Here is a 26,996-nt window from a genome sequence, read left to right on the forward strand (position 1 = left end):
ACTCACAGTAGGCATAACGTGTACGTTCATGCCATCTCCCGCTGCTTCGGGTTAATTACTATTTTGATTACTTTATTCTTTGTTATTTATTGTTTATTTGTTTTATTAGTGTTTTAATGATTATTATGGTATTTCTAATTTTCATTCTCTCCTACTAGTGATTGTATGATCGTGAGTTTTGTACATTATGATTTTGTTTATAGATTTCAGACTAGATATAAAGTTTATAGAAAACCAGTAGCTAATGTGTTTGAATGTTTTTCCAGTGTTCTTTGAATACAGTGTGAATAAAGATGTACTTGTATTCAATTTTTTCCTTTTTTTTTTTTTTACTCTTGCTTAAATTCCCTTTGATCATGATAATATAGCTTGGTATCTTTATATAGGAATGTATTGCTTTGTCAAGTAGATCTCCTCCCTGCTTAATTGAATAAGTTGAATGTAATGTTTCTCTGTGTATTCATATATTAAGTATAGTTGTGGAGGTGTACTTTTATTGTTAACACAATTGTCTTTATTGATTTATTCTTTATACAGTAATTTTCTGTGCGAATTATTCACTTCAGTCACATATGCATTATATAATATGTGCATGATTTTTTAAAAGGTAAGTATGAAAGTAAAACTAATAGTATCACAACTTGTCATCTAGAAATGTCTTACTAAATTATAATGATGAAAACCTTTGTCTTTTTTGTATATAAGAATACTACCAAAAAGTTGCCATTCTGTGATTGAAATGGGTATTTATTGTTCAGATTAGTTATTGCCTGCTCTATTAAAGTTTGGACGGTCCCCTTATGCATATAGTATGAAGGATATGAATTGATATAAAATAGTTTCTGTTCATAAAGGTAGAAATTTGCTCATTTGATATGGTGAATACTTTAACTTCAAAAAGATAAAGATGCTTAAACACACTGTAAATTGGAATTTCATCTCCAGGCTCCTCTGTGCAACAGCAGTAATGCAGCACAGCTTTCAAGTGCTTGCTTATCACCGCCAGCATCAGAGGCACCAACTACAGTGGATGGAAATGACACAACTGTGAGACAAAATGGGGCTTCCATGGGTCACTTGTCTGTCCTTGACTCAACGGTTTTCACAGATCTACACTCAAAACAGCTGCCAGCTAGAACAAAGTTTTATGAGTTCTACAATGCTCCTATTAGCAAATTTTGGGCTCATTCTGTAAGATATTATACTTTGACAAATTGTTTATTGTTTATCAAAATTTCCATCATAATTACTGAAACTTTTTACTTATTTGCATGATCAATTTGAAGAACAGTCCTACTCTGTGTGAAGTCAACTTAGACTATTATATTCTCTTCAACAGATGGCCTATGTATTCTTCCTGTGTTTATTTACCTATCTTGTGCTAGTTAAATTACCACATCAGCCACAGTGGATGGAATGGTATGTCGTTGCTTATATCTCCACACTTCTATTGGAGAAGATCAGAGAGATACTGTCGACAGAACCAGTTGAACTCAAGTAAGTAAATTTGTAAATGTCAATGTTTAGTCAAAGATGAAAAATTTGTTAGCATTTGCAGTTAACTCTTATTAGTTATGCAGAAAAGTATTTAATCCCTATATATATTCTTGTTAGATAATTCACGTATGTGCCAGAGAAATTGGTTGAGATAATTGTGATGTGTGATTGTTAGATTTTACTTTAGGATATGAAAAAAATATGTATGTGTTATGGTAAAAAAATACTATATTGATTAATTTCTAAATTCAATTTAAATTTTAATTTTACTCATTCATTAACCAAAATTCAGCCTTTCCTTTTCAATGAACTTTCAGTAAAAATATCTAGAATACATTTACAATAGAAATATGTATAATATATTGTAGTTTCATCTTTACAGGCAAAAAATAGCAGTATGGTCAGACAAACTCTGGAATGTCTTTGACCTCATATTTACAGTACTTTTCTTGATTGGCCTGTGTTTAAGGCTCCAAGAACAAACCATGCAAGCTGGGCGTGTTATTTATTGCGTTGACATAATATACTGGTGAGTTCTTTTTAAATACTGCAGTTGAAGAGCTTGTATTCTTATGAGTTATGATTGTCTTTCAGTAACAGAAATTTGATTTAGTTTTAGTTTTTATTCTTATTCTTTTCTCTAATTCCACAGGTACTTAAGAGTTCTAGAGATCTTGTCAGCTAATAAATACCTGGGTCCACTTGTGATGATGATGGGGAAGATGATAAAAAACATGGCATATTTTGTGGTGTTGTTGCTAGTTGTCCTAATGGCTTTTGGAGTATGTCGGCAAAGCATACTGTTTCCAAATGAGGAACCACATTGGAGATTGGCAAGACATATATTTTATCAGGTATGTGTTTCTTATAATGTACATTATAATAAATGATTACTTATGTGTACCTCCACTGATGACTTTATTTGTCTTTTATCATAGACATAGGGTAGGATTTTCATTCTGTTTTGGATTTACTGAATATTTTTTCATGTGTAGAGTAATAAAAGTCTGTTGATGGCTTATGTACATTTAAATGGAAAAATAAGTCCCTTGATTCAGATTATTTGATATACAGTTATTTACAGACAAAGTTTAGAAATTATTTTAGTCTGTGTTGACGCTCTTTTCCAGCCATACTTCATGCTGTATGGTGAAGTGTTTGCTGGTGACATTGACCCCGATTGCGGTGGCGAGAATGAAATTCCTTGCCATCCTGGACGTTGGATCACTCCCACTGTCATGTCCATGTACCTCCTGGTGGCTAACATCCTCCTCATCAATCTCCTCATTGCTGTATTTAACAACATTTTCACTTCAGTCAATGCCATCTCTCACCAAGTCTGGATGTTTCAACGATTTCAGGTCTGTTGAAAGCCTTGTATTAGGGGGAAAAAGCTCCAGTACAGTATTTATGTAATTTTAAGATCACACTAGAAATAACGTGAAAAATAAGGAAAACACTTTAACTTTACAGCTGCTGTTTATCTTTCTGGACATTGATATATATACATATAAAGCTTCCTAGATAATGCAGATATGTTTAAGAGAATTTAATTAATATATCTGATATTTGAGGATTGTTTTTAATTCAGGTTGTGATGGAATTTGAAGAGAAGCCAGTGTTCCCACCTCCTCTCATCATTCTGTCTCACATTCATCGCGCCATTAAGTATTGCTTCAGACGATGGAAAGGAAAGCCTTTCCTGTATGATAATGGCCTTAAGTTATTCCTCGATGGTGAAAGTCTTGAGCGAGTACATGACTTTGAAGAAGAGTGTGTGGATGGCTATAACAGAGAGAAGGAGCAGAAAGAACAGATGAGTACAGAGGTATGTTTTGTGTGTGTGTTTCTAGGACGGGACATGAATGTGATCACTGATATTAGAATTTATAATTGTCAAAGACTTCACTGATCAAGTTTACAAACTTTGTTATCACTTGCCAATAACAGAAGCTATTTGGATTTTAATAAATAAAGAAGCAAGTATGACTAGGGATTTAATTCCTTCAGTTCTTTTGATATCCAACTTAATGGAGCCTTTATCTTCCATCTCTTTCATATTCAATTTCTAGATCTAATTTTTTTCTATATTATTTGTACAGGAACGTGTTCGAGTGATGGCAGAGCGATCAGAAGCATTGATGCAGAGAGTGGAGGACATGCATGGCAAATTTCTAGCAGCAATGAGCTCGTTAAACAGCCTTGATTTCCATGTTAAGAGGCTGGAAGAAATAGCAGAACAAACAAAAAATAGTTATGCTGTTGTCCATCGTTTTATGCTGAGCCATGTTGGCAGACCAAGGAGATCGAGCTCTCCTCGATCAGGTTCTGCCAGTCCACGTTCTGATGGAGGAACTCCCCGTTCTCTCTCTCAGACAAGTCTTCATCAGTTATTGGAAGAAGCAGAACGTCAAATGCTAAGGAAACCTCTTCAGGAACCAGAAACTAGTGACAAAGAGCAGAGTGACACCACAGATGCTGAGCATGAGGCAGCAAATAAATTCTTGAAGTCCTCCCCAACTCCTCAAAGTTCAAGAGAACCTGGAAAATCAACCACAGTGGATGAAGGAATAGTGAGAGGCTTCAGTCTAAATCCTGTCAATATTTCAGCAGAAGCAAGAAAAGTAAAAACACAGGGTCGACGCAAGACTAGATTGGACTCTGAATCAGGTAGTTCTCTAGGCCGTGCATCTCGTGAGCGTAAGCTTTCTGGAGAAAGGAAGAGCAGCATCCGTAAATCTTCAAGAAAGGGCTCAGATGGGGCAAGGGCATTTAGTCCATCTAGGGTATGTTTCATGGATATTAATGTTGCATTGGAAGATTCTGATTCTGGAGATGTAGATGTTAAAGAGAAAAATCTTAATGAAGAAGACGAGCAACCAAGGTATGGTAGATCAGCATCAGTTCCAGATGAGGCAGCAGTTCGCTCTCCAACCAGGTATGAGAGGAGTCTTTCTTCTGTTTCAAGCCGACCAAGGATTCAGGTGATACCACCATCATCACCACCCCCCATTTTTACTTTTACTAGTGAGTACACAAGTTTGGCAGATGAGTTGGAGACAGCATGCATGGCTAGATTGTCTCCACCTTCTTCTCCAAACCTCCATTATCCTCATAGAAATGATCCCCATTTAAGGCGACGGCACTTCTCAGAATCTGCCAGTATTTCCATTACTATCTGCCCTAATCCTCTCCGTGATGCTGAAGAAGCAGATTATCAACTTATGGAGGGACTAATTCAGAGAAGAATGCATAGAGATTCAGAAAACTTGGCCGTTTCACTAGAGGACCTCTGTTCGGTACAAACAGACATGTCTGACAATGAAGAAGGAGTGACTCCAATGCGTTCCCGCCGTGGTTCAAGGGCAGCAGAACTCCGAAAAAGACATAGCACAAGTAGCCTTGACAATGCCCCTTCACAGCTATTAGTTGTGCCTGGAGCAGTTCAAATGGCAACCTCTTACACAATATCCCCAACAACTCTTCAAGCTGCACTTCGAAGTGAAGATGGTGTCCGTCTCGCATCCTCAACACCTGGAACTCCAGGAGCACGTCGATCTTCCCTGAGAGGAGATCTGCATCACCAGTGGGCTTCCTCAAGTGCTTTGCCAGCATCTGGAGGATGGCTGTCACCAAGAACTCCCCGTCCACGAACTCCACCATTCATACATCCTGATAATCCTGCATCATCCTCTGTTGATGGTGAGGGTGCCAGAAATGTTTCACAAGGCGAAGAACATCCTCACATGTCAACTCTACAAGTGCCAAGCATTAGAGAATCTGAAGGTAGGCCAAGGGACACAATTACAGAAACAGAATGTTAAAATACATGGCATATTCCGTGGAAAGGCTAGTCAAGAAAATATGTGGAGAAAAAAGAAATGTGCTTATACTTCAGTGGTGAAAATTATTTATGGAATTCAGAGAAAAGCATGTCTGTAAGTGCATGTGTGGTGTGTGTATGTATAGAATGCAAGTATTTGAGCATGTATGTAGTTGAAATTATTTATTCACACGAGGTCATTTCTTCATTATGAGTATCCATTATGACACCTAAGGAGTTTTTAAAAATGAAAAATACATTTGTTGATATAGAGAATATATTTGTTCTTCTCCTTTGTTATCCCAGTTGTTGAACTTCATTATCCACCTTGGTGTCTCACACTCATGGGAAAGGGCATATGGCATTGTATACAGGCCATATACTGAAGAGGATGAATAAAACATCTTGTGCAGAATTTTGTGCCATTTTGCCGCATTTTCACAATGTTGTCATATAGGACTGTATTTACAGCTTGACTTCAATGGGAAGTGTGAAATTTAAGGCTATGTTTTCACAAGTTAATGTTATCCATGAAATTGATACCTATGTATTTATTCAGTAGCACAGATTTTTACAAACCACCTGCTGCCTGTGTATGCTGCTTTGTTTTATTCATCTGTCTGTGGTTACCAAGGTTACCATCCTGCTGTATGAATTTAAACATTCCTTAATGTTTTTTTAATAGTTTTGTGTTGATTCTCTTGACAAGAACATTCACATTATATTTTTCTTAGTTGTTCTCACTTCTTTATCTGTTATGCAGTTGAAATCTGCTCACTATTTGTTGATCATGTTATGGGGACACTTTTGCCAGGAGTAAATAAATGAAGTTCATGAAGAGCACAAATAATTGTTATGTTGATATCTGGTGACATTCAGATTTGCAGAACTCCAAGCTGCTAAAAGTTTTTCCTTCTGGACTGAAGAGAGGACTCTTCATAGTAGAATAAGGACAAGCATAGCTGTGACTTTGCAGTCTCTGTTCAGGGTATCCAAAGACAGGCATGTCTTGTGTGCTGCCCATAGAGGCCTATTCATTCAGTTAAGTGGCTATGTCTGTATGTGCTATAGGTGAGTGTGGATAAGTCAGTAGATAAATAAACTGATGTTGTGCCACTGTATAGAATATGGGAATAACCACTTGAGAGATACTGTCATACTCCAATTTGGCTGTGGCTATTGTTATGATATATTTATTTATCTCATATTTATTTCTCATTTGGTATGCTGTATGTACCTGCCTGGAGGTCTTGGGTTTCTGTTTTCTTAAATTATATAATGGTTTACCTTCATTTAGCAGTGACACAAGGTATAGCAACAGCATTTCACATACTCACGACAAATCCTTATTCAGTGTTATACAGAGTTGTTTTTTTTCTTTTTCTCTCTTCTATATTTTGGAAAATAGCTGAAACAAACACATTTTTAGGGTTATTAGTGCTGTTCACTGGTCACCCTTGGTCCATTATGATTTAACTGTTTTGAAAGTAGGATGATACAAAGCAGTGAGCTCTGTATGTTAATAGATAAAATAGAGTAATGAACATGGTTGTAGTTTATATGGCTTTTCCATTCTGCAATTACCTGCACCAATAGTTAAATTTTATTAAATCTTCCAGCTCATTTATTTCTCTCATTGTTACTGCTTCTCTTACATGCTGGGATGAAGTATTTTCTGGTTGTTTATTGTTTCCAGGATCTTTAACTGGGAAAGCCATTTGTTTCTGTCTAAATTATTTAACATTCAGAAAAGGGAAATATTTTTGTAAATTTGGTTGATATTCAATAACTTTTTTTTTCTTTAATGATGAAAAAAAATATTTTACCATTAGATACTGGATTCCACTTTGTATGTGCTAGCTCATTTTAGTGTGATACCATAGGCAACAACTATAACAGCCCAAACTAAAGAATAATACACAAATGCAGGCTCACACATTTCACACAAACAGACACATGTACATGAGCATGCACAGCCACACACATACAGAAAAAGGAAAATGTATTATATGTGGATGTACATATAATATCAGCTATAATCAGAAACAATCAAATGTATATTTATATTGAGCATGTTCATATACAAACATAAGGCATACTTGACAGCATCTACATACCTTTTCATATCATGTATTGTTGTCCACAGTTCTAGTCAATCTTCCAGGTCACATTTCATAAGAAGACTGCTGTTTTGTCTCACAAAAAACACTGATTTGATATTTTCAACTTTATAAATGTTGCCATTTATTTAAAAAGACCGTAGTAACTTTGGAAACAAAGGGTGGCAGCAAGTTTGTTTTGAATTATCACAATATTATTGCACTGTTAATTCAATCACTTAGTATTTTTAGAGTGCATGATCTATTATCATCTTGTATTGTATTTGGTTCATTATTATTATCATTATTACTATGTTGTTGTTGTTTTTTTCTTACAAACCTCATTCTAATTTTCAATTTAGCTATATGATAACGATGCCATAAAGTGAAACAAAGTATTCTCTTGTTATTTTGCACCATGTTTTTAAATTTTGAAATGGAGTTAAAGATTATATATTTGTAAATAGCCATTATAATAGCCTACCTAAAAATAATATTGATTCCATGCAGTGCACACCTGTATACTAGATTTTAATAGTGTTGTGCACAGGTTATCAAAATATACTACAGACCATCCTGTTTCTCCAGTTGTACATAAATGTATTAAGTCTTTATTAAAAACTTGTTGATTTTTATAGATGAAAATTGTATTATACCTCAAATCAAAATTGTTATATTGTTGATGGGGATCACAAAGTCTGGTGATGTTCTTTTGCAGATTGTGATTTATGTCTGACAAGTTAATTGGTATGGAGGAATAATAATTATTCTGGGTTTTATTTGTAAACCTAAATTATTTGAGAATATTTGCATTCTCTATCCCTGGTTGGGTAAACACTTGTAATATTATGTATTGATATGAATTTTTTATGTAATCATGAAAACTCATTTTTGTAACACTCATGTTAATGAATTGTACATCTGAAAAGATGAGACAAAAAGATGACTTTCATTATTAAAAATCAAGCAATAATATTTACTGTTAACTTGTTGACTTTTTACTAGTTACTTTTGGTGGTAAGATTTACTATTCAGAATAAATACCGCCATATGCTGTAGAAAGTGATCATCAATGTTCATTAAATCTCCAATGTATGTACAGCTTAGTTACTTCAGTTCATGCTTTAAAGTAAATCCTTGTTAGGGACTGTGAAGAATAAAGATATTACAATACGTGTTGCTTAGTTCTGCACATCAGAAACTCGACCATATCTTGAGATCTTTTTACCATTTTACCATACTGGCTTGGACATTGAATATAATGGTTATTCATGTTTTTAGCCAAAAAAATGCTTGAATGACAACAATATTTCTAGTAATTAATATTAGGTGCTGCAAAGGAAAATGACCTCATTACTGAAGGCTTGCACTATATCAGAATATCAGAAATATCCTTTTAAAAACAGTTATGTTCAATTTTACTGGCTTCCATCATCTTTCATAAGCTTTACAGACTAAGTTGCCAAGAGTAACTTCAGCAACTATTTTCTTTTCCTGTTTCCTTTACACTTGTCTAAGCCACTGAACCTTGAGGTCTTCATTTTTTCATAAAAAAAAAAAAAAATCTGCACTTGTACCAGTGTGCAAGTGGATACTAAATAGGTTTTAGTTTCTATAATTTACTATTTTTTTAAAGTTTTCAGGATTTTCCACCTGATTTCATTTGTGTGTGAAAAATTACACACAAAAAAGTAACTAGTCAAGTGATAAATGGAGACCTTTAGCTTGATACTGTTTAAAATATCTTCCACATACACTTTAAATGATTATATAAGCAAGATGCAGAAGCTTAAACAATGTAGCATTCTGTGACCAAGTTACTGGGTAATCTTCTGAAATATCGATGGTTTCTACAGGTAGTATCAATAAAAAATAGCCATTTGCACTGATTTCCACCAGAAATTTGACTGTGTAAAGAAAAATAATTAAATTCAGATTTAGCATTCCATCTAGTTATTGGTTTATCACCAATTTGCAATCATACACTACAAGACAAGAGTATTTTATCAGTACATCAAACTAAACAAACTATTATTTAACTAATTTATTATTTTAAGTACAAAATCTGGGTTTCAACAAGTATGGTTATATGAATAAGGGATAAATAAAATTAACTGCACTATTATAGTTACAATTTGTTGAAAAAGTATTTCATAGTCTGTATCAGAATCAAGAAGATCCCTGTAATGGCTCATACATTACTGTACTTTTCTCCCCCAATCCCTTGCTCATTGCTGCCATGGAGGGCTTAGTAGGTGGAGATCGAGGCCCAATGTAGGGGATCACCACTACCTTGGACCTCAGCCCTCACCTCATCTAATTTTGTATGGTCTTTTCTTCTCCTCTCCTTTTCCTTCTCTTCTTCTGTCCACTTATCCTCAACATTAATTAAATTTTACCCTTTTCACCACATTACTTTACCAGTGTTATATAACTTTTGATGTCCTGCACATTTATTTGTTTTAACCATTAATCATTACTGTACTTTTACACACGCAACTGCCTATTCCATTACTTCTTACAAATGATGCATTTATTTAATCTGATTTTTTCCTGAGTGTCCCATTTTCTTCATGCCCTCATCTCCCTTACACAGTTCAAAGATTCAGACCAAAATGATACTTACTTTTTTGTCACAATTCAACTTCAAATAAAGAGTGGTGGCTCAATGTCATTTGGGTAAGTAAAATTTATTTACATCAATGTTATTCTATTAGCAGACTAAAATAAGGCCAGACACAAACTCACAAATGTCATTGGCTTCTAGTCAAAAAGTAGCTCAACAAAATTCATTTGGACTCCAAACTGATCTTGTTTTCCTACATAAGATACTAAAACTAACATTCAGATCTACTCAAAACATAACTGATAAAAGCTTGGTCCGAGCCTTATAATTAATTATTATTACTATTGTTATAAAAATGTCAGTTACTTGTGACAGGTCTTGTGTATACCAGGAACAAACTCCCAACAATAGGTAAATAAGTATAAATGGAGCTGATAATATTATAAATAAATTTAATTGCTTTATTTACATTATAATAATGTGAAAAGTACTTTTGGTAACATAACACATTCTAGTGTGCTTTACTTCTTGGAACAAACCAATCACTGGGAACTATTTTTTATACAAGTTAATTTGAATTTTGGAGTTAACTTTTATCGCTCAACTCACTTCTGAAAAATGGAAATATTATAGACAGACACTCAAAAGCTCTTTCTATATGTAAAATATTAAGATAATAAGTCTTCAGTTATTTAAATTAATCTAATGAAAATGATGTGCATAGCTATTTCTAAGCATCAAACCTCAAATTATATCATTAATAAAATTCTATACCACAAACCTTAGTTTCACTATTAAGTAATCACTAAGGTGTAGTTCTGTGCTGTACATAAAAGCTACAAAAAAGGACAAGGGCACTACATGAATACCAAATTTTAGTCTATCCCCAATTCATTTTGAACCACAGAGGAATTGAAATGCAGTGTATATTATTCAATATATTAAACAAGATTTTTATTTCTGTATAATCTATATATAAATAAGAAATTGATTGTGGAGTTAAACTATGAAGGCCTGTACACATAGGTGGGTATAATCAGCTGGCACTTGGCAATCACAAATAGAGGTGATATCACATGTGGACAAACTACTTGGTAAACAAGTAGTTTCCTCATTTTCTCACCTGTAAAGTCACCCTTGCAATTGCCTGCTAATGTCTGCCCATCATACCTGCCTGTGCAGACAGGCCTTTACAGAAGATAAAAGATTCCAGACAAAGTTTTCAATTTACACAAAATAATTTAAAATCAGTAACAAAACACCAACATAATTATAATTCATAATGGTTTATTAGTTGAACAGAATTCATGGCAAATTACCCTTAATTTCCTAGAGGGAATGGTGCAACTTTCAAATTTGAGTGCTATAATATATGAATATTTTTTTCTAGCTTGAGGTACAGACATATTAAAAGCTCGTCAAAATATGACACTGGACTGTACTTTCGGTATATACACACACGTTTATATAACCAGCAACTTCAAAAGCTCAACAAGAATTGGCATGAAATTTTCAAATACAACACCTAATCTAACACCAAACTAAATATTTGCTGAAAGATGAAATATACCAGTAATTTTTATGTTGCATTTTGTGAGGACTAATGCTACCAGCCACAATTATATATAGTTCCCATAAGTCATCCAGAAATGCAGAGGCAGTAATACCTCTACTGACCCTTTTTCAAGTTTCTATAACCACAAGACATTTGTTAATGCAATTGAGATTATAACTATTTTTCCACATCAGAGTTGTATGCCTTAACTTCTGTTATAATGGTTTTGTATGAAAATTAGTGAAAAAAGGACAACTTTCAGGTGGAGGCTCAACCTAAGTACTTTTTCAAATTGCCTTTTTCATAATAGTGCTACATAGTTCTGAGTTGCAGGATTCCTTTGTTTTTCTTAGAATATTTCTCATGCATCAGGGAACAACAATTAACAAATGGAGAAACATTTCAGAAAATTAAGAAAAATCATATTACCACTCAATGGTAATGTAAATACCCTTACAGAGTCATGCTAGTAGGCACTTGAAGATATGAGAAAATAAATGAACATTTAAAATAATTTTTTTTAACAGGTTATAGAATATGGTGTTTGTCAGTACGTTAACATATAAAAACATCACTGGTTATTGAACTGAATAGCACTGAAAATTCACTATCATCCTTAACCCTTTGAGGAGATGCAGTCTGCTATAATCACACTTTCTTGCTTATGATGTCTGTCTAGTATGTGGTTCACTGCAACTACAGTTTTTCTAATTCTGCTCTATTAAGAAAGTGTACTTTTTCTATAAAAATTATACTCAAACTCTAATATGTTTGTGGCAGCGATGAGAATCATATACACTATTAAAGCAATAATTTGGGAAATATCCAGTTTCTTCAGATTCTGAATTGGATGATAAGTTTGTTTAATAAAGGTAATACTTAATTTTTATAATGCCACTGGGAAAACACTGCTAAATAGAGTAATTATAGACTTCAGAAATGTGTAGATGTATTCAGGCTTGTGCACATGCTATAACATGCATGGAATATGAAGATTTTGTATACCGTGCATCTTTACAAGCATGTCTTTTGTATATATTTAAAATCTTGACACTTATGTTGAAAAATCAATCCTAGGTAATTTCTCTGCACTTTCAACAGTTTATGTCATGAACTGTGCATTTCCAAAAAGATATCAAGTATTATAGGAAAGCTGCCTTGTGTTAAAACTAAACATGACATATCACCTATTACAATTTTTTACACATCTGATGTGATGCCATCTATGTCAGTGAACTGTAATACATGCTGTTTTAATCGTAACAGCATTCTCTCTCCATGGATTTGCATATGAATGGAACTGAATTTTTTCTCATATAATTAGATCAATCACATAAATTGAAAAGTATGAAATATGCAGTTATATTAGTATTTCATCCTACCTATACAAGCAATCAATTATAACAAATCTGAAATTTACTGAAGCTTTATAAATTTGCTCTCCATATAGATACATTCCTTAGCCTTTATCTCATCAAAAGAAATTAAATCACAAACTGTATCTCTTGTCCTCAAAGGTTTAAGTGGAGCTTTAAGGTAACTCCATTTTGTTTTTGAAGTTTTTTTTTCTACAACCTGGGTTTCATTCCAATTCCATTTACTGTAAATGGAAAAAATAATAATACTTACATAGTATATTCATATAATGAAGATAAATTTATTCTCACAGAGTCAAGGACACCTTTGAAAAGTAACCATCATAAATTTTCTCAATTACTCCTTGGGTACTGCAGAATTAATAAGAAAAAAGGAGATTGATAAGGCATGTTTACTGAACTACACACAGATATAAAGTCAAAACTAAGTTCAAGTACCTCAATAATCATATGTTCATTTATACAAGTATTTACAAAAGAAAGTGATAAAATTTTGAGCCATACACCACAAAGTAACAAGCATTATTACTGGCATTAATATTGAAGGATATCACATTCAGAATATTTGAGATGTTAATGAATATAAAATTAAGAATTAATTTTGAAAGGTCTAACATAAAAAAGGCTAGCCACAGAGGCTAAGGCCAACATGTTCTTTCTTTGTTCAAAATAAGCTCAAAGTTAGGTAGCACTTTTTACACCATTCATCAATTACCCTCTGTAAAGATTTAAATGCTCACATAATGCCTTGACATCACACAGAGCATCTTTTTTGGAAGAATGTGCACCAAAACAACCTGTTTTAAAACATTGTCCCTTTTTATCAAGCTGAATTCCAAAAAACATTTACTTAATTGCATATTTAACATAAATCTTCCACACTATGCAAAGTTCTGTAATAAATGAAAGTCTACAAGCTTCAGTTTTATGGTAACATCTTAGTGTTGAACAGTCACTGCTCATGAAACATACAGACAAAACAAGCATATTGATGAAAAACAAGCTGAAGACTTCATGAATTACTAACAGTTCTCAATTTTCAAAACAGACCACCACAACATAAAAAGTTCTAAAGTTAAAAAAAAAAAAAAAAAAAAAAAGGATATATAAATAACAAATGGTTCTCCAAAGTAAGACATTATCACTAATACAAAATATGGAATATTTTATCTAATGAAACTTATCATTTCATTTGGCAAGGAAATTCCCATACATCCCAAAGAGATCTCGTTTTACTTGATCTTAGCCTATTCAAATCCACCAACATTTACTCACTTAACCCATCCCTGCCGGGTCACATGTACCAGCACATAACAAACCACTTGGTCTGCAGGGTACGCCTATACGAGCAGCAATGCGCCAGGGCATGTGGAGCGGGATGTTCAGCTTGATGTAGCAGAGTCTCACACCCAGTGTGTCTGACCGTTGTCATAAATCACCAGAGTTTATCACACTCAGGGATTTCTGTTACCCAGCAGTGAAGGGTTAAATAAGTAAATAAAGATTGCTACAAGTTTTCCAGTGTAAAAGAATTTCTGATATGAAGATTTTACATATGTAACAGTCACTGTAAACAATTTGAAACTTGGAGCATACAACTACAGGTATTCATACCGCTTTAGAATCTGAGACAGAAGTGTTATGGATACATATTTTTCATATCTCTCTTTGTAAATTATTACAATGATGCATTCCCTTCCTACGTACATACTTATGGTTAAATTTCCAATATAATTCACTTTAATAACTGCTTATACTCTAGAGAGTGGGTTGGTTAACAGAATCTACTGAACTGGTTGTGGCTGAGAAGTGGCAGGTGGGTTGCTGGGGATTCCTTGGAATGACTCTGGTGGCAACGTGGCACTTACTGAAAGGACAGGGTAGTTTGATTTACATTAATGTCAGCCTGTCATATTGCTTTTATTTATGAAATGAAATAACATTGTTAAAATGCAAATCAGAATTTCCTTGTTTCACCTAGTGCACTAAATCCTTTACTGCTTGAAGGTAGCAATTGCTTGAGTTATAGATTCACAATATCTCAAGAGCATTTCTGACTATACATCCATACTCTACATTAAGAGCTTGGCTTACCTGTGATTGGGGGCATCCCAGGAAGATTAATTGGGGTAGTCACTGGCATTCCTGGGATTGATGGCATTGATGGTGCTAGTGGTCACGAGAAAAAAAAAGTCTAAATCTATAGTTCATAAAACCAAAATATAAATTACCCACTGTTGGGCTACTTCATAGTGAATAAAGAGTGCATGTGATTACTGTATACATATGCAATTATAGATGGACAGATGTGAACTAACTGTAAAAGTAATTATTGTGGCAAACAGACAAATCATGCTACAATGTTGTGCTAAAAGGCAGTTCCTGAAAATACTTAATGATCTAAACTGATACACATTCCTGCTTTTACTTTCCGAATAAAAAATATATATTCAAGATTTATTTCATATTCACACAAGAATTTACTTTCTGGGTACCTTGACATGCATAATTCTTTTCAGGCAATCACATTATCTACCTACAAGCAAGTCCACAGACTTCAAAATAAGCTATGACATACTTGATACTAACCTGCAAAAGTGGGAGGAACTGGTGGGGTGACCATAGGTGGTGATGAGAAGTACATATTCAGAGAGGGTGCTGGTGGCTGGGGCAGAGACATCGGTGTGGTAATGCCAACACTAGGTGGGGCACCTTCAGACCCTCCTATCACCGGAGGAGCCATGACTGGGACAGTTGGGGCCCCACCCATCATCAAGGGGCTTGGCTGTGGCATGGCTGAAGGCTGGAAGTTCATTGGTTGCATTGGTATCTCAGTGGAGACTTGCATTGGTGGCGGTATGGGAGTTTGGATAGGAGGTGCAATAGATGTGGGATTTGGGATGGGAGTTTCAACTGGTACTTGGACTGGGGCATATGACGTGGTGGCAATAGGGGCCTGAGAATAAGGTGTTGGAGCTGGAACAACTGGAGAAGTGACACTTGCTGGCAGCTCAGCTGGTGGGGGAATAGAAGTTGGAGTGAATGGTGAAGGTGGTGGTATACTGGGCACAGCAGTAGTAGCAGCTGGCATGGCAGCAGTGGTAGCAGCAGTTGCTGTGGCTGTAGCATATGCTGGATTAGCTTCAGGGGCTGCTGTAAAGGCAGTGGGTGGAGGAATTGTAGATGTTGCTGTCGTTGTGCTTTCTGATAAACTCATATCATTTATACTTGAAACAACTGTATCTACACCGCTTCCAGTGGCCACCTAAAAAAATATAAAAGTAATATGTATTACAAATCAAAATGAGGGCAATAAAATGGTTCCATCCCAAGTTATTTTATCAATCAGAAATGATCTTCTATAAACATTTATCAACATTACCAGAAGACAGATTACTAACAAATTCTACACTACTCAACCCTCTGGTGCTGAAAATTATTCAAATTTGAAATTATTCAATACAAACTTTTCACATTTTTACACTAAAGAAAATCATTACCTGTAACAATGGTTCTGATGAAGAAACAGCCTCGGTTTGAGCGGGTTGTGTTTGGGATACATTACGCTGGGTAGGAATACGATGAAGATATCCATAGCCAATCCCACATCCCAAGCTACAAGATAAAATATAAAATATATATATGGGGAGCAAATCATTAAAGGACTTCTTACTTATAACTCAATAGCCCTGTATGTCAAAAGTAGATGCAATGTCCACTGCAATTTATATATAAAGGCACCATAAGTGCTTGCTTCAAGTAGTCAAATTGTTAGTCCTACCTATCTTACCTGTTTACCCTATTCCTTGATTTATGGAGATTCATTTTTATTACTTTATTACCTTTATTATTAGCAGCATTTTGATATTAAAACAAGCATAATTTCAATAATATTATAATTATAATTATAATGATAATAATAATAATGATAATGATAATGATAATAATAATAATAATAATAATAATAATAATAATAATAATAATAATAATAATACCAATATCATCAATAGCACTTGGGGGAACCTCCCCAAGTTCAAGGAATTAGGAAGTCAGGTGCCCACTAACTACAAGGACCAATGAGTTAAACAGATTAAAAAAGTGAAAAGGCTACAACATACATATCTCACATTCAGTGTACATATCAACCATACCAACACTCCACAATTTCACAATTTCATTTCCAACCTTCTCTCAAAGTTCACTTATGATTGGGAACAAAGAAGAGAGTAACCAGATTCTTACCTTCCTGATCCTCCCCACTGAGTATCGGGCGTAACAGTCACTTCCCTACAAGCGTCTGTGTCAACATTGTACACATAGAGCTTGAGTGGTCGACCTTCATGGGCTTCAATGAGTGAGAAGAGGTCCTCACTCTCGTGCAGGACCGAGTCAGCACCAATGATATAATCTGTGTAGGCCTGGAGGCCAGCAATGTCTGCTGGAGAGTCTGGTTCAACTTCCTGTGAGATTGAAAAAGAGGTGCTGGTAACTTGTGCATATCAACTGGTATACATAAATCCATTACCAAAAGTTTCAATTCAAGTCATACAAACACCTTTACCAGTAACTTACAAGTATATGCCAAACATTCTCATTTGCTCCCTCAAAGGAACAAAATCGGATGGATACGCCAAGCAGCCCCTGTCCACCCCAGAGGTTGGAAGGGGTAATAGACACTGTTCGTAGAGTCTGGGTCTTGCTGCTATAGACAGTCATCTTTAGCTCTTTCTCAATTGAACTTTTTAAGAGTTCTTTCAGAGTATCATTGTCTTGATCCTGCAATTCAAGTTTTTGACCAAATATTTATACTAAAGTCTAGATTTTTAAGTTAATTCTATATAGAGCAAGACATTTAAGAAGATTAAATTACTAGGAACAACCAGACATATCTAAATATTCACGTTTCATTATCAATATCAATCTCAGATTGTGGCATGTATTAAACAACAATCTACAGGGTTGATGAATAATCTGTACCTACCAATCTTGTGTTTCCAATAGCAACAATGAAATCAAAGAATGCTTCTAATCCTGCTAGTTGGCCAGGGGAATTCTCTTGTACCTGAAAAAAAGAAAAAGATGTACAATAAATATGGTACAATACATGAACTGATCAATTATCACTAATTACAAATAAGCAAAATATATTACCTCTCTCACTGTAGTAAAAAGCAAAGCGATATAATTACTCAAATTCTATAACCACAGAAGAGTTTACACTTCTGTGACCTACAACTATAATGCATATGTGCTCATAAAATAGTGATTAGCAGTTCCTTTCTCCACTCGTGATGGGATTTCTCTGCACCATACCGAGCCACGGGCAGGGCTCTGCCAGACACTCAAGGGAAATATTGGAAGCAAAGGAAGCACACAATTACCTGACTAAGAGTTTGACAGCACCACACAATATTTTTCACAAAATGAGGCAAAAAGGAGAATCAAGGGGTCACTTGGCTTAAGTTAGCTTACAATATTCATACATGAATGTGGAAATTACTGTATGATTGTTAGAGCCTACCTCTGGTTATTTCTTGGTGTAACAAGGACATAAGTGCTGTTGTCAGCATTTTGCACTAGGTACACCTGCTTGCAAACATACATATGGCATCTGATAATGACATTATGTACAGATATGATTTCAGAATCTCCAGAGAATATTTTCTAACACACGCGCACACACACACACACGCACACACACACACGCACACACACACACACACACGCACACGCACACGCACACACACCAATGGTTAGTATTTGTATAAAATGCAAAGTATCTATCTCAAAAAATGTAAGTAAATCATGTCACTCTAGCCATGGTATTCATAGTATCTAATTTATTATATGAGGAGGGAATGATTTAGTATTATACTGAAAAAGTAGTTTAAAGGGTACTTTCCTGCATCCCGAAAATCTGAAGAAATTTTGTAATGCCGCTGTCAATTTTTGTATTGTGTAGAGATGCAAACAGCTATCGCACCTGGCATTTGGAACTGTCCAGCATCTACTATTCTGATGTGCCTCTAAATCAGTCTTTAGCATTTGAAAGATCATTAGAATATATATATAAAAAAACACCAGTGCTCCTCAAAAACTAGATAGATACTTAGTATCACGTTGAAATAGTAGAATATTCTTTGTGTGTTTCTAGGAAAATTGTAAGCTGTGGATGGCACACCATGAAAGAAAAAAAAAAAAGAAAGAAAAAAAAAAGAAAAAGAAAAAGAAAAAAAGAAAAAAAAAAAAAAAAATATATATATATATATATATATATATATATATATATATATATATATATATATATATATATATATATATATAATCAAATTGATTGACAAACAAACAAATAAAAAAATAAATAATAATAAAAAATAAATAAATAAATAAATTCAAGAGCAGTATCTCTCAAATGAATTCAGTCAGGGCTAAACAAGCTAACAACAGTTTAGCACACACAACTTAGGGCAGCTTAAAATGCACAGGGCACTTGTACCTATCACCCAGCATTTGAGGACAATTCATAACATGATTAGACATCAACTGGCATGGGTGGCTATTCTAAGAGAGAAGCGGGGTTATTAATCAATTAATGGCCCAAGACTTTGAGTGTGCCAAACATCAGAAACAACTCAGTGTACTATGGAAGGTTTTAAAAAATATTAAAAGATTGATTTTTGTAAATATCCGACAGACCACCAACAAGTGGTAGTGAATGAGTGAGGGCTGAATCAAATTGTATTCCTCATCAAGTTCAGTTCTTAGTAACTGAAAAAAGATGAGTAATGCCTAGGATGGCCATAGTATGAGCCATTATTAGTGCTCTTGTTTGAACTTTCACCAAGAATGCATGCACTATGACAGTGCAAGCCATAAGTTAAAGATATTATTTATTTGATTACTTCCTCCTCAACATTTTCATATTTTGTTAATCTATACAGCATGGACACACTAAGCCAGGGCAAATTGAAAATGAGTTACAATCGTCAGTACAAGAAATAATCCGCAGACACAAACGATAACGCTACAAATAAAAGAAAAAGATCACGGAAAGCACTGCTCCCTGCCTAAGTCCACTTGGTGTTCTCAATTTTCAGCTATCTTGCTGTGCTTACTGAGGTGAAGGCAATGTTTCACAGGGTATGTTGGGGGCATATCCCCCTATTAACCCCCCCTCTGGCATGCCCAGTCACGGCAATTAAGATTGCTGAATTAATTTTGTGATGTTGGGAGTTAGTCTCTGGTGAGTGCATCCATACTGTAATGAAGTACCTCATATTTTTCCCCGTCCTACTTTTCTTTTCACATCAATAAGATCTAACTGAGATAAGAAGTAACAGAATAGCAGACTGAATTTTCTAATCACAGTTTCAGATTTAAAGATTTGTGACAGGTTAAACAGAGAAACTGAAAATACCTTTAATGATTCATAAATACATACGATACCACATTAACTCACTGAAGCCAAAGATGGCAAGAACAGACTGTGAATTTAGTTTGTTTATTGTGTTTACACATAAAAAGCACCAAAAGTGCTTAATCACCAAGGAGTCAATTACAAGTCCTCCCTAGCTTACCTTTTTACCCTTTTCCTTGATTTTCACATTACTGTGTAATTTGTATTAATACTTAAATAACATTATAATAATCATAATTTCAATCATTCACAGAACAGAACTACAGTAGGCATTAAATACTCTACACAGTAATGGGTTAAACCTTACCATATGAAATGCAATATGAGTGGCAATTTCGGGTTAAAACCCTTTCTACTTTGGTAAAAAAAAAAAAAAAAAAAAAAAAAATACACATTGAAGCTGAGAAAGACAAATTAACCTTTTTCAATTCAATAAAGGTTTACTTAAATGAATTCATATTTCAAAGAGAGAATTGCAATTATTTTCATTTTTCAGGAATAAATAATTTTCTTTTTTTTTTTTTTCCTTTTTTTCTCTTGTCATGGTAGAAGAGTTAAACTATTAATGGTTAATAACAAAATAAATGTGCTAGACATCTAAGGTAATGTAGCACTATAGGAAGGTACATTCAAGGGCAGTGAAGGGCAGCTGAGTTAGTAGTTAATACCTATACTTTAACTATCTAGATTAATATTCAAAAGGTAAAGATGGGTAAAGGAGTCGAGTGTATGGGTTAAGGTAGGGTTGGTAAGGGATATGAGATCAAGTGAAGGATATGTATGTGTCTGAGGAAGGAAAACGGGTTGTCAAAGCAGAAAATGTGAGATTCTATTAGGATATCTGATAGGCTGGGAGGTCGGGGAAGGGAGGACAGGTGGAGGAAAGCAGAGGTACGGGCTTCATCAAAGCGTGGACAGGAAAACAGAATGTGTGGAACTGAAAGAGGGACATTACATGGGGAACATAGGGGAAGATCAGAATGTGACATCAGATAGGAGTGTGTTAGACTGGTGTGGCCAATACGAAAGTGGGCGAGGCGTGTCTCCCAACTTGTTCTGATGAAATGGAGCTGACCGGGGAGATTGATAGTTTCACAGTATGTAATTTATTAGTGCATATACTTTACTAGAAAGATTGCCATTGGGTATACAGGAAGGACTTAAAGCAGGGGTAATAATCTGTGGCTAGAATAAGTGAGAAACATGGTTGGTATGATGTGGACATAGTAGCATAGTGTGCTAGAGTATCTGCCTGTTCATTGCCAGGGATTCCAACATGGCTGGGCACCCAGCAAATACTGATAGATTTATAGTAAAATGAAGATGGAATATTTTTTCTTTCCTGTATTTCTGACATTTATTACATCCACAGCATTCATATTCATCAGTGAAAAGAATCAACAGTGTGTTGAAAGACTTTTTTTTTTTACGAACATTTTTAACAAATCAAGAATTGCAAGAGCTAATCTGACACTCATTCAGCAATGAGAAACGTTAAACTTGTGTATTTTGGAATTTGCTGGTCCCCCACACAACCTAAAAGCTAAGGACAATTTTGTCACCGCAACCAATATTTAGCCAATTAAGCATTCAACTACTGAAGGTCAGAATTAAATACCTGGCTATAGTCTACTTAACCTAATCACCCATTTAACCTAATTTTACTGCCCCTTGTATTTTTTGTGAATTTTGTTATATACAGATCTACTCAGCCAGCAATCAGTAGGCCGTAGTGACTACTCCTGATTTCCCCAATCCTTGAATTTGTGGGAAAATATGTTTTTCTTTCAAATACTATTAATATTGATACTGTTATTATTCTTATTGATATTATGATTATTAAATTATTAAAATCATGGTGATATTAAAAATAATGAAATAATACAAAAGGCACTTTCCAAAAATCAAGGAAATGGGTAAAGAGGTGAGACAGGTAGGACTAATAACTGACTTCTTAATGACTAAGCACTTGTAGAGCCATCTATGTGTAAATACGACAAATAATCTTATATTACAGTGGGTGTGCCATGTAATTTTGCCACCCATGTCGACTAGATAATTTTTTTGCCAGACACACTAAACTAATTTCCCTATGAGCTGGGTTATTTTTTTGACTAGGACAATCAGGTTTTCCCAGACAATATTTATATCCTCAGAAGAATAGAGAACAGAAAAGTGTAAAAAAATTTAAATCGGCTAATGAAACTCTACAGATGTCCTTGCCACCTTTTAAAGTCTATGGACAGATGCACCACCTTTCGATAAACTCTACAGGAATCAAACCCATCGTTCGGTAAAAATCTACAGGATTTCACATAATCCATATCCCCCGTGGTAATCAAACAATGCATTCTAACCAATAAACCAGTCTACCTTAACCTTGTTGGATTTATACACTACAATCTATATATTCCCTAGCCAGTGGGCTCTGCCCCCTGGACTCCCAGTAGTAATATATATGCCTAGCCAGGGGGTTCTGTCCCATAGACCCCAGGGTAAACCATGTACCTTTATGTAACAAAGCACCAAACTTTTTTTTCACTTCTGTCTATGGTCTGAATTGTCTGGCATCTATTCACTTTTTTTTGTCATTTGGGGCACTTGATGGGCCCAAATATCAGGCTGTGATAGATACTAATGTCTATTTGTTCTGTATACCTACTATATGGCTTTAAAAATGACCCAGAATCAATGCAACACTTAAAATGAAACATTTCTCACCAGTGTCTCTCAATGAATGGCATTGCACAAGCCTGTCAAATCTCCTAGTGGCAAAGACATGCATGCACACAAGGTTACTGTATAGAATAGCATAAATAATTACCAAAACAGGTAAAAAAAAAAGTATAATAAAACAAAATAATCCATTACATACATGAATTTGGAATAACAGATGCTGGTAATCACAAAATAATCATTAAAACAAGTGTGTAGTAATACATGGACTACTTGAGAGATTGCAGTAATGAGTTACGCATCACATTTGTTTTGGTCCTTGTAAGGTAAACACAATGGGGACTTAAAAAATGGTGGGTCAATCTTCTCTCTTCTCTGTAACTGTATCTCCTTCATTTTTTATTTGCACACTTTTTGCCATAGAGGAAAAGGATCTTAGTTTTCGTCAAGGTAACCGCTGCAGACACTTTTTTTTTTTTTAATACTGTAATCCTGATTCTCATACATGGAAAAATTTCCAAGAGCTGTTCCTTATGCAAAATATCAATTTCCTTATAGGCTACATAATGAAATTGATACTTTCCTCTCTATTATCTCATTTACATTTCTTGAAAAATGGAATTTTGCAGCATTAACTTTCAAAGCAAAGGGTTTTTAATAACTTGTCAACCTGATGCCACCAGAGATGGCATGTATATACAGGCCAAGTCCACTGTGTGCAAGGTTTATTAAACGTCTTTAAACATTGATGGCTCCACAAATACTAAGTCACCAATTAGCTAATTACTAGTAATAACTCACTCATGTTTACCATTTTCTTTGATTTTCAGAAATATTTTCTTGTATCTTCTATTTCTGTTAGTATTGTCAATAACATTATAATAATAATAATGACTATGATAACTAACAGTATCCATATTAATAAGCATTAGCAAAAAATAATAATAATAAATAAATAAATCAAATAAAATAAGATAAAATAATAATAATTTAAAAAAAATATATATATATAATAATAATACTGGCCTACTGACCCAACTCCTTTGTGGCTATGCACTTCTGACACCAGCTATATGCAGACATTTCATAATACAATACTACAGTGAACACAATTTTTTTGTGACATGCACTAAAAATTTAAAGAAAAATAAATAGATAAAGAAAGAAAAAAAGTACAATATTTCTAGAATAGAAATCAGAATGTAACAATCATGCTATGAATACCATTAGTTGAAATAGGGAAGTGTAAAGATTTTGACAAAAGGAAAAGTTTATTTGACAGAAAGCCTTTTATCTGTGTTTCATTAGCCAACAAGACTTCTGAGTGTGTAAAACGAGCAAAAGTCTTTAATCAATTTGCCTCATTCACTAAGAAGCTCTAATTTTTTTCTGAAGTGTTTAAATAGTAAACAGCATTTTATTTCCTTTGTTTTGTTAAAATCTTTTTTTCTTATGTTAACGTTTCCTTTCCATATGGGGTATGGAAAACCCAAGGAGAGTATTTTTCTAAGTTGATTAATATTTACAACGCACTTTCAAACCCTAGACTGAGAACATAACTCTTTACTGCGAGATGGCAATTAGTGTGGAGGCTACACATTATCAACATTTAGTAGTCGATGGAATAAGAAAAATAATATGGATAAATAAACAAAAAATTTACCATTCAAAGACAATTCAGTGTCAGGACAAGTGGCATTTTTATCATGATTCAGCAATATTCTGTATTTCATACATTTGTCTTTCATCTGACACAAGATTAATAGAATTACGAATCCAATAGTTTCTTACTTTATATCCGTAATCTGTCATCTCAATTCACTAAGCCTTACTTATTCCTTTTCCAAAACCAAAGATTAGTCTAGATACTTTTTCTCTGATTTTTTGGGAATATTCTTGCCGTTTTGCTAATCAAAATGTATTTCTAAGATGACGGTATGTGTTTCAGAGTATACATGTGAATGCTTTACCATTCATTATTCTTGTATCATTTCTCCTAAAAACAAATTTCAGGGAGAGACAACCATAAAGACAATAGCTCCCCTGATAACACCATCAAAGCAAAATCGAACTGGCATATTTTCCTTCCCTTGGAACCCTAATCTCACTCAGCAATTTCCTCCCCAGACGTCCATATGACAGGTGAAGCCCTGCCAGACCCTGCCACTTGGACCATATCTAAGACCACAAGCTTGTTAAAACCGTCTTACCCTCATCATTAAGATACTAAACGACCTAATAACAACACGCAAGAGACAGAATAGAGGTTAATGTGCGACCAGATCCTAATCTCCTCCGGCATAAAGGCAACGTTCTAGCTTTTTTTTTTTTCTTTCTTTTTCATTCTGTCCTTCCTTTATCTCACCCTCAGCACGTGGTATCCTTCCATGCCACCGCCAGGGATCTCCACGCTGTGTGATCCTCCCATGGTGAAGATATTTTTCCCCTGAGAGACCGAAACGTCACCCGAGCCACGAATTTCCTGTAGGAGCGACCCCGACCTCGGCCCAAACAGACGTGGCAGCGAGGATTGTGGGAGACAGCTGATGCGGAGGGGGGGGGAGGTTTCACGGAGGAGCGGCCGAGGTTTTAGTATTTTCGAGGGGTTTGTTCATTGTTAGATAGGTTCGTGTTGAGGATGTTAGGAATATAGGAGGGATGAGGGTGTTTTCGAAGGGAAGAATGTCGGAGGGATGCATTTTTTAAACTTTGTGTTCCTCCGTTTTGCGTTCTCCATGACGACGTACGTATAGCGCCGTAGGGGTTGACGACGTATTTCTTGTTTGCGTCATGTATTTTTGTTGAGGTTTTCCTATAAGTTTCATATATATTAACAAAAGTATTTGTAATCTTGTATTTCTTGTTCCCTTCCTCAGCATTTCCCCGTGATGTTAGATCTACCTTACTGTATGTCTGAATACCAATTACAAACAAAAACTAGTATAGTACCAAACGCAACAGTAGGTGTGTATGTGGGTGGGGGTGTGCGTGCATGCGTGTGCCTGATATTTAATAAGTAGGCGTGGGTGGGTAGGGAGGTGGGGGGGGACGCCGTGCGTGTGCCTGATATTAAATACATAGGCGGTAACGATCCGGATTACTGTCTCCATCCTTTATTAAAATAAATTTTGCAAGGCCCGATTCAGAGATGTATGTTAATAAGTTAGGCCGCAATGAACATTCTTCTTCTTTTAACGGTAGGTTCATGTCTGAGCCGCCGTGGTCACAGCATGATACTTAATTGAACATACTGTTGTGCAAAAGCGTAATAATTGCGTAGAATGATATCAATTTCCTTAACAACCCCCAGTTATGCCCCTGCTCTCTTGGAACATCCTGGGCCCAACTTTGCACAAATGTACACCGTGTATATCTGTGTGGTACACATACGTACTCCATATTTCTATTATATATTTATGTATAATGCTCTCTCTCTCTCTCTCTCTCTCTCTCTCTCTCTCTCTCTCTCTCTCTCTCTCTCTCTCTCTCTCTCTCTCTCTCTCTCTCTCTCTCTCTCTCTCCTCACTCAACCTCATGGCAGTATGAAACATGGTGATTCTTTCTTACTGTATGGGTATTTTCCTGCCCTTCGTCCTCTCCTGGGCTCAAAGGCAAGCACCGCAGGTAAAACCGGTAAGGTTTATTATTACTACATCCAAAACGCAAGCGATCCCATACACTCATTTGCCCCTTAGAAATGACTCACTATCTAGGTGGCAAATTAGATCATATAGCTCTATACAATCAGCGCAAACTACTAAGCACTGCCAAAATCATCCCGTCATTGTCCATATTTATTGGGCATCCGTTTTGCAAAAGACGTCCGTCCCTGTTACGCCACCAATACCATCTTGCTACTATGATGAGCTTATTAAAAGGATTGCCTGCGGGTCTGGAAACTTTACTCCTGCTGGTCTTGATGAAACTCTTCATTAGCAAGTTGGCAATTTTACCCCAAAAGTCTTCCCAAGCATAGGTCTCCATCTT

The 26,996-nt window shown here is 35.1% G+C and overlaps 2 protein-coding genes across 6 annotated transcripts in view; one reads left to right on the top strand and one right to left on the bottom strand.

Moving 5' to 3' along the window:
• LOC119577179 (transient receptor potential cation channel trpm-like) overlaps positions 1 to 8,592 on the top strand; it is a 151,191-nt gene extending 142,599 nt beyond the window's left edge. For 4 of the 5 annotated variants that reach the window (XM_037924898.1, XM_037924899.1, XM_037924900.1 and 1 more), the window contains 7 exons: positions 946 to 1,191; positions 1,340 to 1,497; positions 1,880 to 2,026; positions 2,150 to 2,351; positions 2,628 to 2,858; positions 3,089 to 3,325; positions 3,600 to 8,592. In XM_037924898.1, the coding sequence (XP_037780826.1) occupies positions 946 to 1,191; positions 1,340 to 1,497; positions 1,880 to 2,026; positions 2,150 to 2,351; positions 2,628 to 2,858; positions 3,089 to 3,325; positions 3,600 to 5,321 (2,943 nt within the window). In that variant the 3' untranslated portion in view covers positions 5,322 to 8,592. The remainder of the gene's footprint in view (positions 1 to 945; positions 1,192 to 1,339; positions 1,498 to 1,879; positions 2,027 to 2,149; positions 2,352 to 2,627; positions 2,859 to 3,088; positions 3,326 to 3,599) is intronic. The other variant, XM_037924902.1, reaches the window with a different exon arrangement.
• A 1,828-nt stretch (positions 8,593 to 10,420) lies between these two features.
• Positions 10,421 to 25,556, bottom strand: LOC119577181 (Golgi reassembly-stacking protein 2-like). Its single transcript, XM_037924903.1, has 8 exons — positions 25,375 to 25,556; positions 17,898 to 17,978; positions 17,489 to 17,692; positions 17,159 to 17,376; positions 16,417 to 16,531; positions 15,506 to 16,181; positions 15,011 to 15,085; positions 10,421 to 14,783 (listed from the first exon to the last, which is right to left on the bottom strand). The coding sequence occupies exons 1-8, from the start codon at positions 25,435 to 25,437 to the stop codon at positions 14,701 to 14,703; spliced, it is 1,515 nt and encodes a 504-aa protein (XP_037780831.1). The 5' UTR covers positions 25,438 to 25,556; the 3' UTR covers positions 10,421 to 14,700.
• Positions 25,557 to 26,996: the final 1,440 nt, after the last annotated feature.

This window comes from Penaeus monodon, chromosome 9, assembly GCF_015228065.2.
Source record: "Penaeus monodon isolate SGIC_2016 chromosome 9, NSTDA_Pmon_1, whole genome shotgun sequence".
Lineage (NCBI taxonomy): Eukaryota > Metazoa > Arthropoda > Malacostraca > Decapoda > Penaeidae > Penaeus > Penaeus monodon.